Source organism: Furipterus horrens, unplaced genomic scaffold (assembly GCF_987537825.1).
Source record: "Furipterus horrens unplaced genomic scaffold, mFurHor1.1.pri manual_scaffold_11, whole genome shotgun sequence".
Classification (NCBI taxonomy): Eukaryota; Metazoa; Chordata; class Mammalia; order Chiroptera; family Furipteridae; genus Furipterus; species Furipterus horrens.
This window is the reverse complement of record NW_028327181.1, coordinates 10,701,439-10,717,033: the sequence shown is the minus strand read 5'-3', so window position 1 is coordinate 10,717,033 and position 15,595 is coordinate 10,701,439. Positions and strand designations below refer to the sequence as shown.

The following is a 15,595-nucleotide window of genomic DNA, read 5'->3' as shown; positions in this document are numbered from 1 at the left end:
TACATATTGGGCTCTTTTGTTAAGTCAGCAGCACTGGCTGGGCTGACCACAGTGGCTGGTGCTGCCTCCCCTGACCACTGCGTACACAATATGAAAAACTGGCAGTGAGCCTGGCGAAAAGGGTGGGCACGGTAACCCTGGGGAGCCTCATGCACAGAGCAGGGCAGACCCTGAGTAAACACGTGTCATGTAAAGGGAGGTGTGAAAAAAAGCACACTTACCTGAGATGTACCAGGTGCTCTGCTCCTGGGTGCTCTCCATTTAAATCTTCATGTCCTCTCATAAGGGCAACCCTAGAAAGTAGCTTTGTTGGTATTCTTGTTATAAAGTAAACTGAGGCACATTAAGTTTTTTTTTCAAGAGTTTATTGGAGCATACATCAATTTAAACTGGGCAGTGGCAAACCAAAGATAGGGAAGGGGCTTTTACAGAGAAGATGCAGTAGCGAAGCAAGGAAACTATTTGGCTACAGATTAAGCAGTTGCCTTATTTGGGCAAGACAAGTTAGCTGTTTGTGATTGGTTGTTCTTAAGTTTAATTTTCTCGATTCTAGAGCATTGATTCCGGTTTAGGGTTTAGTGTGCTTGCACAGGCTACTGAGGCATTAGAGCCACCCCTATCTAATGGCTTCCTTTCAATTATTTTAACATTCTTATTTCACAGATGAGGACGCTGAGAGATGAAGTGACTTGAGCAAGACCCCACAGCTAGTGTGGTGGAGGTTGGAATACAGGCCACGATGTACAACAGGATACTAGACGGCCTCCAGGAAAAACAGAAATGGATGAAGAAATGGAGGAATAAAGGGAAGGAAAAAAATGAAGAGAAGCGAAAAATGAAAGAAAAGAGAGCAGATTTGTGGATAATTTTTATTATATTTTAAATGAAACACTTGATACATAGAATAATACATATAGCACACATGAGTCATAAAATACACTCCTTGAACCAATCTAAGACAGTCGAAAGTTACCAGTAACTTGTACTTGCTTACACCAGTGGTTCTCCCAGCTGGCTGCAGTGAACGCACCCGGGGAGCTTACGCAACCACTCAGAGGAACTGATGGGATTTGCCCGGAGTTTGGTCTGGGCATCTGGATTTTTAGACCCTCCCCAGGTGATTTTCACGTGCAGTCAGGTATGAGAACCACTGGCTTATATTCCCCTCTCCTGTTGTATCCCGTTGATTTCCCCCATCTTCACTTTTATCCCCACAGGTAACCTCCATCCTGAATTTCCTTCCTTCTTCCACGCTAAGCGACGTTTGCGATTGATCTCCCGCCCACCACGAGGCGGCGCCAGAGGAAAACAATACAGCCTCCTGCCTCTGCGCGGGCCCTTTCGCGCTGGGGCCGCTTGGCCCTTGCGGCGCCCCGTCGCCGGTCTATCGCCCGGGCAACAAGCTAGGAAACGGCCGGCTTTGGGATTAGCGGGTTCGGTTGGGGCATGCGGGAGCTCGGGCCAGAGGACTCTTCGGGAACTCCGGGGCTCAGAGAGACGTGAGTCGGAGCTTGGGCTTGGCGGGCGCGGGCGTTGGGGTCGGGGCCCGCAGAGGCCGCCGCAGTGGCCTCGCGCTGGCGGGGACGACGGCGGGCGTCCGGGACGCGAGCGCAAGGCGCCAGTGAGCCTGGCATCCCGTGCTCGCTCTGCTCCCACCGCGCTCAGGGGTCCACACTTTCTTCTGTGACCCTTTTGTCACATGTGTATTTGAGGGCGAGGGAGGGGTGCGACTGGTTACGGGGGCTGCCCAGCTTGTTGGTGGCTGATCCAGAACCGGAAGCCTAAGTTTGTTGACTCCTGGCGCGAAGATTTATCCACCGGCAGCGTACGAGGGCAAGGAAGAAAGCATGTCAAACTCGCCAAGTCTCAAAACGGAAATTACAAACAGGCGGCTGCAGGCTACACTTGGCTCATAGGCGCAGATTATCCGCCCCCCGGGTCTGAAGGACTCTGAATTTGAGACTTGGCGTGGACCCAGGCCTTTTGCTTATTCAACCGATGTTCCTTACGTTCTGTCAGAGCCAAGCACTTTTAGACCTGCACATGGGGGCGGCTTTTGCGTCAGGGGAAAGGTATCCGAGTGAGACTGCTCTCTGCTTTCGAGTCTCCATTTGGGTCCCCAGACTGCTCTGCGACCCCCGCTCTGATCGCAGTGCCTCCAACAGAACCATGAGGGATCTGTCCTCCAGGTTAACCCAGAACACTTCCAGGTGTGACAGCCTCCCTGGGGGCTGACAAAGCCAGGGGTGTTGGTCACAGCAGGCAGCTTCTAGAGCCTGGGCCCTAGTCTCAGACCCACAGGAACTGGGGTCCCAGCTCTTTTATTTCCTCTTCCTTGCTTTGTGATCTTGGGCAAATCACTTTACCTCTGTGAACTGAAGTTTCCTTCCCTGCCAAATAATGGGGTGACAGTAATGAGAAAGGTTATATATATCAAGAGCTTGGCACATAGACATGTTCCTTAAACCATCCGTTACTTTATGCAGGGCATGGAAGTCCCCGGTGTTCCTGGTCCAGCATCGCTAGGACTGGTTCTCTGTCTCTGTCCACTGAGCCCTTGATGGTGTCTGTACCACAGCTGGGTGCCGTTTATGTGTATCTAAGTCTACCATTTGCAGCCCCGACGTCCAATCATTTTTAAAATGCTGATGCCTGGGGCCTGCACTGAGACTTTTTGGATGTAACTGGTCTGGAGCGGGGCCTAGGCTCCATCGCGCAATTCCGATGTGCTGCTGAAGGATGAGGATCACTCACTAAATGGATGAGGCCGAGCTTGAGAGGGTTCCTGGGGTGGCAGCAAGCTCACTGTCCTACCACTGCTGTTCTTAGATGGCACTCCCCACGCTGCCCTCCTACTGGTGCAGCCGGAGGCTCCTGGATCAGCAGGTAGCGCGACAGCGACACCAAGAGCAGGAGGCCCGACTTCGGCGCCAGTGGGACGAGAACAGCCGCTACTTCCGGATGTCTAACATCTGCAGCTCCAAACAGGCAGAATGGAGCTCCAAGAGCTCCTACCAGCGGAGGTAACTGTGCAGTGACCACGATTGGATGGAGCTGGGTGGCCACTTGCTGGTCAGGGGATGTAGCCTTAAGGATCTGGGAAAATATGGCTTGATAGCATGTTTTCTCGAGGGGTGCCTGGACAGCCTGGATTGCCTGTCTGGTGATGTTTTTTTTTTTCCAACTGGAAATAGAAATAAAGTTCATCAGCAAAGTAATGCATTTGCAATGAAAAAAAAATAAAATGGTAAGAAATGTATGTAGAATCTGGAAGTTTCCTGGAAATCCCATATCGCCGGCCTGATTGTACAACCCCCCCCATACTTTTTCCCATTTGTGTTTGTGTGTACACATATACACACACACACAATTTTTATAAAACTACATGTAAGAATATGGGAGTTAAAAGCAGAGGCTTTGGAGTCAGACAGACCTAGATAGAAATCCTGATTGTGTTGCTTGCTGCTTGAATGAGCCCCAGTTTCCTCATCAGTGAAATCGGGCTGGAATAGAACATACTTTGTAGGATTTATGTGATGAACCATCCATGGTCTTACCTGGTGCGTGGTTATTGCTCAAATAATATTCGCTAGTACCATTCTCATATGCACATATAAGCATATTATAAGTTTCTTATTGTAAAAATAAGATTCTGTTATGCATAGTGTTCTGGGACCTGCTCTGTTCTCTTTGGCTGGAGGAAACACGGCTGACTTACACTGGTCTCCTTCTCACCCAGCATGCACGCCTACCAGCGTGAGAAGATGAAGGAGGAGAAGAGGAAGCAACTGGAGGCCAGACGGGAGAGACTCCAGAAGCTTCTGTTGGAGGAGCAGGACCTGCTGGCCAGAGAACTGGAGGAGCTGAGACTGAGCATGAACTTGCGGGAGAAAAGAATTCGGGAGCGGCACGGGAATCTCAAGTCAGCCCGGGAAGAGCAAAGGAAACTGGTAAATTCTCATCTCCCTTAGGAGCGTCCCAAGCACATGGGTTCCCCCTGGGCACCCTGGTCTGGTGAGATGGCACCTAATTCCAGAGCCAGCCAGGAAAAGTGCTTACTTTTTTTTTTTTTTTTTTTTTTAATTTATTGCTTTTTCAAAAGAGATGAAAGTGGAGACAATCACTGATTTGTTGTTCCACTTATTTAAGAATCATTGGTTGACTCTTGTACGTGCCCTGACCCGGGATTGAACCACAATCTCAGTGTATCTCAGGATGACGCTGTAACCAACTGATCTACTTGGCCAGAGCCTAAGTTGTTCTTCATTTGTGTTTTGCATGGGTTACCTTTGTTCTCCCTGGCCGTTTAAATCATTACATCCGAGTTCTTCTTCTGTGTCCCATTCTGTGGTCCCACAAGTCCTGGGACTGGTGTATTTTATCTTCCAAAGTAGTTGTGAGGAATGGTGAGCCCCAGTCTGTGTTTTCAAGCCTGCTGTGTATTTTGAAGCAGATCCGTAACATCTAGGACCCATATGTAACATCAGTTTTGGCACCATCTCGTCACCACTGTTAAGAGTCATTTGTCAGTGCCATCTGGTTCTGCTCAGGTGCATGGCTCCCAAAGCCATGGGCGCAAGGCGAGGAGGTTTGAAGGGCAGGTGTAGTGACCACGTGCCAGGGAGGAGCTCTTAGTCTGAGCTGACTTCCCCTGTGGGTTATCTAAAATAGGAAAGGTTTTGAAAAGCGACATTAGGCTTCCCTCTTTGTGTTTTCTTGACAGATTGCTGAACAGCTCTTGTATGAACACTGGAAAAAGAATGACCCCAAACTTCGAGAGGTGAAAAACCAAGGAGATCCTTCTGTCGATTTGCCTAAGTAGATGAAACCGTGTTTCGTGACTTGTTTTAAACCGGCACCTTGTGCTGGGCTGAGACGGGAGGGAACACTCCTGCCACCTGAGAAGAGCACCACGCAGATCTGGTTCATTCCGTTGTTTAACCACTGTGCATTGAACATCTGCTGTAATGTCCACCTGTGGGGGCGTGCAGATTATAGAGGCAGTCCCCCACTCCTAGGGAGCTCGCAGTTGGCTGGGGGGAACAGTGGGCAGCTTGTCACAGTGCAGGACGCAGCGTGCTGTGCAGAACTGGGAAGATGGGCATCAGCACAGTGCCCCAGCTCAGTTGGAGAGCAGGCAGACGTCCCAGAGAGGTTGCGAGGGTGGAGGAGGTTAGGAGGACATGAGCGTTGACTTGATGGTGTAGAGACGGGGACAGGGCATTCTGGACTAAGGCAACTATGCAAGGATGAGGCCCAAGTCATAGGGGCAGAGTGAGCCCAGGGAGCTACAAGAGGCTGGGGGGCTGGGAGGTCGGATGCAGGGGAGTCCCAAGAGCTGAGGCTGGTGAGGCAGATGAGGCCAGACTTCAGGGAGCCTCATGCGCTTTCCCTGGAAGCATGGAGGGCGCCTGGATGACTTTAAGCAGGGGTATGATGGGATCCCAGCTGCATTTTGGGGAGCCGAGTGTTGCGGTGGGTGGGAAGAGGTGGTCCCAGTTGGGGGCCTGCTCCAGCAGCCTGGGTGAGTAATGGTCAAGGCCTAAACTGGGAGTGGTAGGAGAAAGGAGGACAAACCTAGGATCTGGAGGAGGAGAGAGGGGGTATCTGTTCAGTGGAGATTGGGCTGGAGGGAGAGAATCCCATCACCGATTTCAGCTAACAGTTTGTGTGTATGTTGGGTGGTGTTCATTTCTGTATTCATACTTACATGTAGAAATTGCCAGTCACCAAGTAATGGAGCATCTCGGTGCTTTGGAGTGTGTGCAGTTAGCACGACGGCAAGACACCTTCCCTGGCCGTTTGTCAGCTTAGCAGGTCCTCCAAAGGCATTTACTCAGAAAAGCTTATTCAGTTAAGTTGGTCGCAAATGTCCGTATTTGTAAGCTGAGAAAGAAAATTTAATTTTCTACAAACAACTTCCCAAATAAAAGCTTTTGGACAGAGTACTGTAATTCATTTTTTCTGATCCAAAAGATTCTCCATACCCCCCACCCCCTCGCTGCTTCTGCTAGAGCATGCTACGTGTTGTCCCAGCTGTTGCTTTGCAGAGGCAGTGCGGGAGCTGGGCAGGGGCCGAGTCTGTCCCTCACCGGCTCCCGCCACCCTGAGGCCTGGCATGCTGTAGACCAGCCGGGGTGGCCTTCGGGATGTATTTCCATCTCAGCGTCTGCTGATCTGTTCCTGCTGAACTCCAGGGAACTGGGGGGAAAGTTTCTGTTAAGTTTGTTCCAACTCTTGAGACTGGTTTAGCACCTTGGACCTCTGGGTTTCTAACTGACTTGCGCTGGGGTCATCATGTGCCCCCTTACCAGACACCGGGGCCACTCTGGGCCCTCACACAGGAAGTCACCATCACGTTTCAGTGCGTGGCGCTGTGCTCCCGGTGAACGTCTATTAGATGAACCAGTGCAGAAATGAATCTTCTGCCCCTTCTCCTCCTCAGATTGAATCGGACCTTCACAAGAAGCACGTGATAGACTCCTGGGAAACGCAGAAAGAAGAAAAAAAGCAGGTGCGGTATCTATCACTCTGGCCATAGTCCCACGTGCTACCGTGGGAGACTGTCTCCATGTCTGTGAATTTGTTTCTTGTTTTCAATGTTCATGGCTCCAATCTAGGAATAGGCTCTAACACGTGATAAAACTGAACGTTTGTGATCCTTACATGTATCAGAACCGTGTGGTCACAGCCAGGTGACGGGGCTGGCTGGCAGTAGGGGGAACGTGCATCTTACTGGGTGTTTTTGTTGCTGGCGATCCCTTTTGATAAAATGTGTACCATAAACGTCCACCCTTGGCTTACATGCCTCCGTGAACCTATTGCCTTGCCCCCGAGTTCACTTCAGAAGGTATCTTGTTGAGCGCTTCCTCGGGGCCAGGCGCTGTGCTGCGTGCTCCCCCAGCTTTGTCTCTCAGGGAAGCAGGGGTCAGTCCCACGGTTCCCACAGTGAGCGCGGAGCGCAGGGTCACGCAGCCAGGAGGCGGCCTGCTCTGGGGCGGACGCGTCGGGATGAGGACCCGGGCCTGCGGCCAGCTCAGTGCCGCAGGAGCTGGTCTTCGCTGGCTGCGTGTTACAGATACTGATCTCCTGGGTGCCTGTGGCCCCACGCAGCAAGAAGCCACGGAGAAGGAAGAGGACAAACGGTGTGAAAACAAGTATGCGGTGGCCCGAAGGGAAGCGCTGGCACGGATGGAAGCGGAAGAGGAGCGGAGGCAGAAGGAGGGCAAGCTCCAGGCCGAGGCGCTGCTCCAGCAGATGGAGGAGCTGAAAATGAAGGAGATGGAGGTGAGGGCGCCCACGCCACGTCATCTCCTCTCGGCTGCCTGTGGTTCTAGAGAGATCACACGGGGGAGGTGGTTCTAAGAAATACAGCAGTGCTGGGTTCTCCCTTCTGACAGGTGCTGCCATCTGTGGTTTCTCCACACCCCTGGGTTGTGTTGTGTGCCCAGGCTCTAGAATGTTCGCAATATGGAGATAATACCTGTTCTCTCAGATGTGTTTTGAGACCTGCTGTCTGAGGGCCTTCTTAGCACTTGGAGTTTCCCATGCGCTGGGGAGACTGGACTTAGTCTGATGTCTAGCACAGCTCTCTCTGGTCAGCAGCTTTTGGGTCTCGTGGCACAAACTGTGAGGGTCTTGGGTCCAGGAGGCTATGTTGAGAATACTGCGCAGTTTCCCGGAGGGAGCAGGATCTTCCAATTCAGTGAGGGAAGCACCTCCTTCCCCAGACCTGGATGGCTCGAGAACTAGATCTCAGTGGCCACACTCACTCTAGGTGCTAAGCGCTGGGCTGCGTGCTAGAGGTACAGCTGTGAGCAAGGCCCACAGGCCTGGCCCTCATGGCAAAAGCAGGTCAGGTGGAGGAGGCAGATGGTAAGTCACAGTAAGGCACGGACAATACAGGGTCCTGTGGAAGCACAGGGCATGGGGTGCGTCCTTGTCGGCAGAGTGGCTCATCTGAGTTGGGATGAATGAGTGAGTGAGGCTGGGCCAGGGGCTCAGAGCCCCAGCAGTGGGCGGGGTTGTGACCAGCAGGTGGCCAGGTCTGCTGACAGTGAAGATGAGAAACGAAGGAAGCTCTGGTTCTCATGATCTCAACAGGGGTTACTGTCGTTGTAACCACAGGCCACCAAACTGAAGAAGGAACAGGAGAATCTGTTGAAGCAGCGGTGGGAGCTGGAGAGGCTGGAGGAAGAGCGGAAGCAGAGGGCAGCCCTCCGGCAGAAGGCAGAGCTGGGGTGTGTGGAGGGCGGCCCCCATCCCACACGCTCAGGGCCGCTCCCTTTCTCACACTTGCATTGGTGCCCTGAAACCAGAAGGGGGACAACCTGCAATAAGTAGCTGTCTAACCTCTGCTGAAGTCTTTATAAGACACTGAAGGCAATCTATAATTTGCTCATTTTTAGACGCTTTTTGAGACATCAGTATAATGTGCAACTCAATAGACGTACACAGCAGATCCAGGAGGAACTGGTAAGTCTAAAGACAGAGCCTGGCGTTCCTTTCACCTTCTTGAAAAACAAGTTTCCCTGGAATGAATGAATGTGTCCTGGTGAGAAGTAAACACAAAGTGAGATTCCCCGGGACCAGCCCCTGCAATCTCCGCCCCTCCCCAGATGTGTCAGTTTTGGCACATATCCTTCTAGATACGTTTACACACACCTAGGGAAGTGGTGGTTTTTTAAAAAAAATGTCCTTGAAGCTGCACTCCTCAGCATATTTACCTAACAAACCTCACACTGTGTGGTCAGCCCACTTAGACTGAACCTGTTCTGTTCTACTGGCCGCTCAGTGTCTGTTAAGCACTTAGATGGGCCCCCTCCTGGAGGGGCGTGAGCAGGCAGACCCGTTTCCTCCCGTCCCTGCTTGCGAAAACCAGGCGCCCTCGGGTGGCAGCGCCACGCGGCCTCTCCGCGAGGACGGCTTTCCCATCTCAAGGCCTCTGGGGTTCCCTCACTCTTCGCCAGCGTCCCACTGCAGAGATGTGCAGAGCAGCTGACTCCCTACCGACAGGCGTGCAGGCTGTTTCTGGCGTTCGGGCTGTTCTGGGTTTCCCCCTTACAGAAGGGCTGCAGTGAGCATTCTGTGTGTGTCTCTGCATCTGCGTCTCTGTAGTCTGTTCTTAGAAGTGGAATTGCTGTCACATTGCGTTCTGAAAGCTCTGCTACCAGTGAGGGCAGGGACACGCGTGTGGTGGCAGAGGGCTCGCCATTTAGGCAGAGAACAGCTCCTGGGCCTCTGCAGGGCCATTTTAACATCCCAACATCTTCTAGCCTCTACTTGGAGAACTCTGGCAGCGTACGGGGTCCAGAGAAGGGTTGGGGCCGGCAGGAGCGGAGGCGGCGGCTGCCAGAGGGCAGGTAAGGTGCCCACTGTGCTTCCCCCTCCTTCCTCTAGGAGGCTGACAAGCGCATCCTGCAGACGCTCCTGGAGGAGGAGGAGGAGAACCAGCGTGTGCGCGTGGCCCGGCGGGAGCAGGCCCTGGCCGATGTGGCGTGGATGAAGCAGGTCCTCGAGGAGCAGCTGCAGCTGGAGAAGGAGCGGGAGGCAGAGCTGCAGATGCTGTTGAGGTGAGAGGCGGCCGCTGTCCGGGCTGGGCGCGCCTGGTCTCTGCCCCGGTACCTGGGACCCCTGCAGGTCTGTGAAGCTGGTCAGTTTTTGAAACACCTGTCCTTGGTCATCTCTCCATCATTCATGAGAAGCGCATCTTTGTTAGGACCTGGCTTGTGGGGGTGTTTCTTTTAGGTTATTTAAGATGGAAATTATTAAGGTTTAGAGTAAGGATTTGTTCATCTAAAATCTTAGAACTTTGAAAGGAAATTGTTTTAAATTATGGAGATGTTGCATGCTTCTTAGATCTACATATAAATTGGTCTGGATCCTAAAAATTAACCTCATAGATTGAAATAAACACCAGGTAACATCTTTTGAGCACTTATTGTGTGCCAGATACTCCGACCAGGTGGGGGGTGGTTGGGTCATGGAGACTCGAGGAAGTCACTCATTTGTACCAGGTCACAGGGCAGGCTGGCAGCGGCCCCAGGAGTGTGGCCACAGAGCTCAGGCCCTTGTAGTGACCCGCATCCTCTGCAGAGTCCTGGCGGTCTCATTCACTTCAGCGTTTAAATGGTCATCACAAGCGTTTTTTATGAAGAGCCGGAGTTAGGTCCCTTAAAGAACTTGCTATAGGAACACTTTCTGTGAACTTGTCCTTATTCTTGTTTAAAGTTTGTGTGGATCAGTTTATTGGAAGGTTGGCCCGCAGCTGTGTGCTGCAGGATGCTTTGGAGCCGTGTTGGCCCGTTAGTCCCCTCTGCTGTCGGTGGTGGTAAGGAGCCTGCTGTCATTGTTTTGTGTTTCCCTAGGGAGGAAGCCAAGGAAATGTGGGAAAAGAGAGAGGCAGAGTGGGCCCGAGAGAGGAGCGCCCGGGACAGGCTGATGACCGAGGTAATTCCTGCTGTGACGGATGTGGGCCGGTGATGGGGAATTAGTGACCACATGCTGGGCATACAGTCCTTCGTGTTATTTTAAATGGACTTTTAATATCATCATAAAAGTGTAATAGAGGCTTACTAGAAAAAAAAATCAGTATAGAAAGTCACCCAGACCTGTCATCTACATAGCCACTGTCACTGTTTCCTTCTAGATTTCGGTTTCTGTACAGAACATTTTTCCCGATGTTTATCTTCTTATACTGTGCTGTTGGGTTTCAAGCATTCTGTCATGCTCTCATATCTTCTTTGGAATATTGATGGCTGTGTAATATAGCATCACATGGGCGTAACACAGTTTGTTTTTCCACTCCCCTTTTGTGGTGTTTTTGGGTTTGTTTGTTTGTTTTGGTCATTTTGAGCCATGACAAGAAATACTTCAGTAAACATCTTGGTGCATGAAGCTTTTCTACATAGGATTTTTTCCTTGGGTGCATAACCAAAAGTGGACTGAAGAATGTAAGTGTATTATTTGCTGCATTTAAATAACGTAAACAAAGGGTCATTGGTTCAATTCCCACTCAGGGCACATGCCTGGGTTGTGGGCTGGGTCCCCAGTTGGGGGGGCACATGAGAGACAACCACACACTGATGTTTCTCTCCCTCTCTCCTTCCCTTTCTCTCTAAAAATAAATAATTTAAAAACATAATGTGTATAAGACATACACCAACTAAAAGGAAGTCTTTCGGAAATAAAGGTCTTCATTGTCCATGTATTGAAAGGTACCTTGAAGTGGTTTAAAATGGAGATCACATTCTGTACATGTCAGTACACCACATTTTGGAATCCGTGGGAAATCGGGTCCCAATTGGTGTCTTCTCGCTTTTGTGGACACCAGGTATTCTCCAGCATCTTCTGCTTTTCCCCATTTAAAATGTTCCTCCTAGTTGTCACCACTTGATGTGTCCCCTCCAGAGACCTGTCCATTCCTGGCTCCTGACTCCTGACCAGGGTCTGGGTGGTGGTAGGCCGTAATCCTGCTCTATGCCAGATCTCACACAGCAGGCTTCTCCTGCTTTGAGCAGTAAATTTAAATCCAAAAGGCTAGAGGGATGACCCAGACTCCACCTCTGGTCATCTGTGTGGCTTGTGGCTTTTTTCTTCTACAATCCTCTGACAGGGAGTGAGGTTCACTTGGTTGCTGTGTTTCTGTGCCCCTGTGGAGGGAGTGCCATCCACCTCCTTTGAGCTCCTTGGTGCTCAGCTGTGTCTCCAGAACACACAACCTGTGTGCGTGATGGGGGCAGGTGGGATGTGTGAAGACACTGGACACATCCTGTGGTCTTGCCTACGTCTGGCATATTCAGGCCTCAGGCTGAGGATTAGGCTGGGTCTCGGTACAGGTGCAGCCGCAGCCTGTCCACGGCTTGTAGAACAGGTGTCTGTCAGAGTCAGACTAGAAGCTCCCCTCTTCCTTCCTGCCGAGGCCAGGTCCTGACAGGGAGGCAACAGCAAATACAAGAAAAGATTGAACGAAACCGACAGGCGCAAGAGGAATCCCTAAGGCTCAGGGAACAACTTATTCAGAACCTTGAGGAGGCAAGAGAGTCAGCTCGTCGCGAGAAAGAGGAGAGTGAAGAACTGAAATCAGCCAGGAAACAGGAGCTGGAAGCCCAGGTGGGGCCAAGTCCACGGGCAGCAAGGGGGCAAGCACTGCAGCAGCAGGCCCTGCCGTGGGTCCTGCGCTTTTGTGGTACAGGATCCGTGGGCCTTGACTCATGTCCACTGCTTGGCACCAGTTAGTCACCTTGTCTGAGAAGCCACATTTGAGAGCTCAGTGCATCCCTTTTTATTCCCAGCTGAAACCCTGATCTGCCCCAGGCCTCCCCTTATGTGGGAGCAAGGCTGTCATGACTGCCACCATCTCTCTTTCCTGTATGCATTTGAAAGCATTTTGTTCACTAGGCCACACTTCTCTATTTATTCAATTCAGTACCTAATAGGTAACACAAAATAATTTTCCAAACATGTGGCCACATCCAGAGCTTTTTACTAAGTACCTATTATGACACACATAACCTGTCCAGTACCATAAATGCCCTTCCCACTTATTGGCACTTCCCATCACTGGTACTTTCCTCTGACTCCCCAGCCAGGGCAGACCCACGGGTTTCCCCTCCTGATCCGAGGCCGGGCTCTGCCGTGGGCCTGTCTCAGGCTGACTTACTCTTTGTGCCCAGGTTGCAGAGCGCGAACTGCAGGCATGGGAGGCGGACCAGCAGGAGGAGGAGGAAGAGGCGGCGGCGAGGCAGGCAGAACAGCTCAACAATGCCCTGGTGCAGCAGGAGGCAGAGAGGATGGCCAAGCAGGGGTACCGGCCCAAGGTAGGGAGCCTGCAGGTGACAGGTCACCACTGCCAAGCCACCCAGGCTGTGCCCAGGCAGCTTGGATTCTTCCTTGCTCTTCTCCTGTATTTTTCCTTTTCTCTGCTGGTAGGGAGCCTTGACATAGGGTCTATTTCAGCCTTTGGTGGGGCCTCATATAGCCCTTGAGGTGATTTTTCTTTGGCTCCTGTCACTGCAACCCAAGGGCTGAGGTCCTGACTGCTAAGCTGCATGCCTGTTGACCCTGTTTGGGGACAAACAGCAATCTAAGAAGAGCGTTCGTTGGCCATAGCTGGTGACAGGTGAGGGCAATGTTCTAGGCATCAAAGCCCCTCCCAGGTCTGATCCTCTCCCCTCCTCTCCTTTCCCTGCCTCTCAGAACTTAAGTGACCCTCTGCTCTAAGGGAACTGATGGCTAAAGTGCCGGGGAGCTGCCTGAGGGCCCCGCAGTGTGTGGCCTCTGCCTCTCCTTTATGGGGCCACCCAGGTGCTCTAAGGGGCAGCAAGACAAAGAGACCAGACCCTTTGTGGTCACGTGATTCTGGGAAGCCGGTGAAACCATCAGAGCAGGCATTGCACCTGCTGCAGGACGTTAATGTCCTAACTGGCTGGGCTCTTGAGGTGTAGGGGACAGCATTTTAAACTTACTCGACCACCGACGAGGGAGGGGTGTCTCAGGATTAGGGTCACAGAGCACATATGAAACTGTTACTCAGGGCTACTATTTAAAAAAGTCATCAAGTACCTCATTTGTGGCTTAGGGTCAAAGCTTTTCCAGCTGTCAGTGAAAATAGCCATTTATACTGTGCTTTTAGCTCTTAAAATGGAATAATTCCCCGTGCTCCAGAGACTACTGATCTGATCACTCTCATGTTTTCTTTCTTTTCTCAGCCTTACGGACATCCCAGAATTGCTTGGAACTGACTTCCTTGGTATTGTCAGCACAGAGAACAAGGATGCTGAGTCCTCTGACATGCAGCCGCCAGACAGCTGTACATACATGCTGTACATACATGTTCTGTTCTGTTTGGGTCACTGTGAAATAGTTCAGCGGGCCTGTTCAGGTCAATGATTATATGGATCAAGGGTCTGGCCAGACTTTAAGGAGTTGTGGATGTACAACACCCAGAAGGATGCTTTTTCCTGCCTTTCTCATTCAAGAATGGGGCTGTGACAGTCTTGTAATATATTTGTAAATAACGTAAGATTCTAAGTCCGTGCTAGGAGTTACAAGTTGTGTTCCGTGATAGGATTCATGATCTCCTGTTGTCGCTCCCTTAATTGCCAACCTCCAATGAACCCTCCAGCTAGAGATATAAGGGAAGTTTTTTAATTTTTAAAATTGCCATTTAAATTTAACAATTCTATGGAAGACAAACATGTAGGTCTTGGTGTAAGTTTATTTCACGGTTTATTACTTTAGTGGTCCCAAAAGCATCACATCATGTTTTCTGAAGAAAAGAACTATGAACCCTGAGACAGTCTGATGTGGTCCATGGATACTTTCCGGAAAGGTGGTGAGAGGCGTCTTTCCTCCTTTAGGAAGCATTTTGGTAGAATTTCCATAGAGCATTGTGTGTTTGAGGGTGTTTGTGGGGTAATGATCCCAACGTCTGTTACTGAGCCTCAAAAGGGGACCTCAAAAGGTCATTTGGATGGCTAACCTTTTGATATGACACTTTGGACCTCTAGTATCTTAGAAAGGTCTCAGCTATGAATAAATAGCCTTCTGGAATTTATGAGCCCAGAGGAAAGGGCATTGAACCTGAAGAAACTAGATCAGACTGAACCACAGATCAGCCAAAAATTCCTCTTCCCGCTGTTATGTCAGTGTGACGTGGTTCCAGATTAATCTCTGCAAATAGCTACAAGGTCCTTGCAGCAGTAGTAATATTTTTAAGACTTATATTGCTTTCATATTCTTTCTCTAAACTTTCAGTTTTTATTGTATTATGTTTAAGATTCCATATCTCAGTAAATTGCAGCAAATTACCAGGTTATTAAAAACCAGAGTTTATTTTAAAACCCTGAGTCTAAGGGCTGCGATGCCTTGCACTTCCATTACGGTATAAAAACAAACGAAGCCACAAACTACCTCCTTAATCTGCTTTTCATTTCCTTGTCTTGAATTTCTTTGGATATGATCCCTTGAGCACTTCCATTATGCATGCTCCTTTTAATTCCTGTTTCAGAGGTTCATTAATTGTGAAATAAAGTTCTGGTTCGACCGCATCGCTTCCAGGATTTGTTATGGTTGCTCCTATTATTGCTGCCAAGGGGGTTGTGCCGAATGATAGATTTTTACTTACTTAATCCACATCTACAGGCTCAGATGTTCTCTATGACTGGTCACTTTTTCTAGGTCACGTTCGTTTTTCTTGTAAAAGTGGTGTCATCTCCCGTCTCCCTTGCAGCGGAGCCTCGTCTCCTCAGGGAACGCGCCGTTGTACTGTCTGAGCTCTGGTGCAGAACTGATGGGGACAGAATGCCTGGTGGAGAGCCACTCAGATTTTTCCTGAAAATTTATAATTTATTCAAATTTCTTGTTTTTGAAGCCTGATGGTAATCTTCCCTATTAGCATTAGAAACTGTGTCACGCTGCTTTTCTACCCGAATATATTTAAATGTTCTCTCTAAAATATTGCTAAATTTAGAGCTTTCACTGTCTTACTATTTCTGGTATGGCCCACTCTCCTCTTATCTCATAAATTTTGATTTATGTTATGGCTATATAAATGCCTATCGGTTTATTGTTTTTAAGCACCTTTTTCTACTTA

The 15,595-nt window shown here is 50.2% G+C and overlaps 1 protein-coding gene across 1 annotated transcript; it reads left to right on the top strand.

Annotated features, from left to right (window-relative positions):
* Positions 1–2,829: 2,829 nt before the first annotated feature.
* Positions 2,830–15,241, top strand: TCHP (trichoplein keratin filament binding). The gene is made up of 12 exons (XM_090291276.1): positions 2,830–3,023; positions 3,740–3,950; positions 4,724–4,780; positions 6,446–6,514; positions 7,114–7,287; positions 8,128–8,240; positions 8,409–8,475; positions 9,400–9,572; positions 10,368–10,449; positions 11,926–12,111; positions 12,675–12,818; positions 13,710–15,241. The coding sequence occupies exons 1-12, from the start codon at positions 2,830–2,832 to the stop codon at positions 13,740–13,742; spliced, it is 1,503 nt and encodes a 500-aa protein (XP_090147402.1). The 3' UTR covers positions 13,743–15,241.
* Positions 15,242–15,595: the final 354 nt, after the last annotated feature.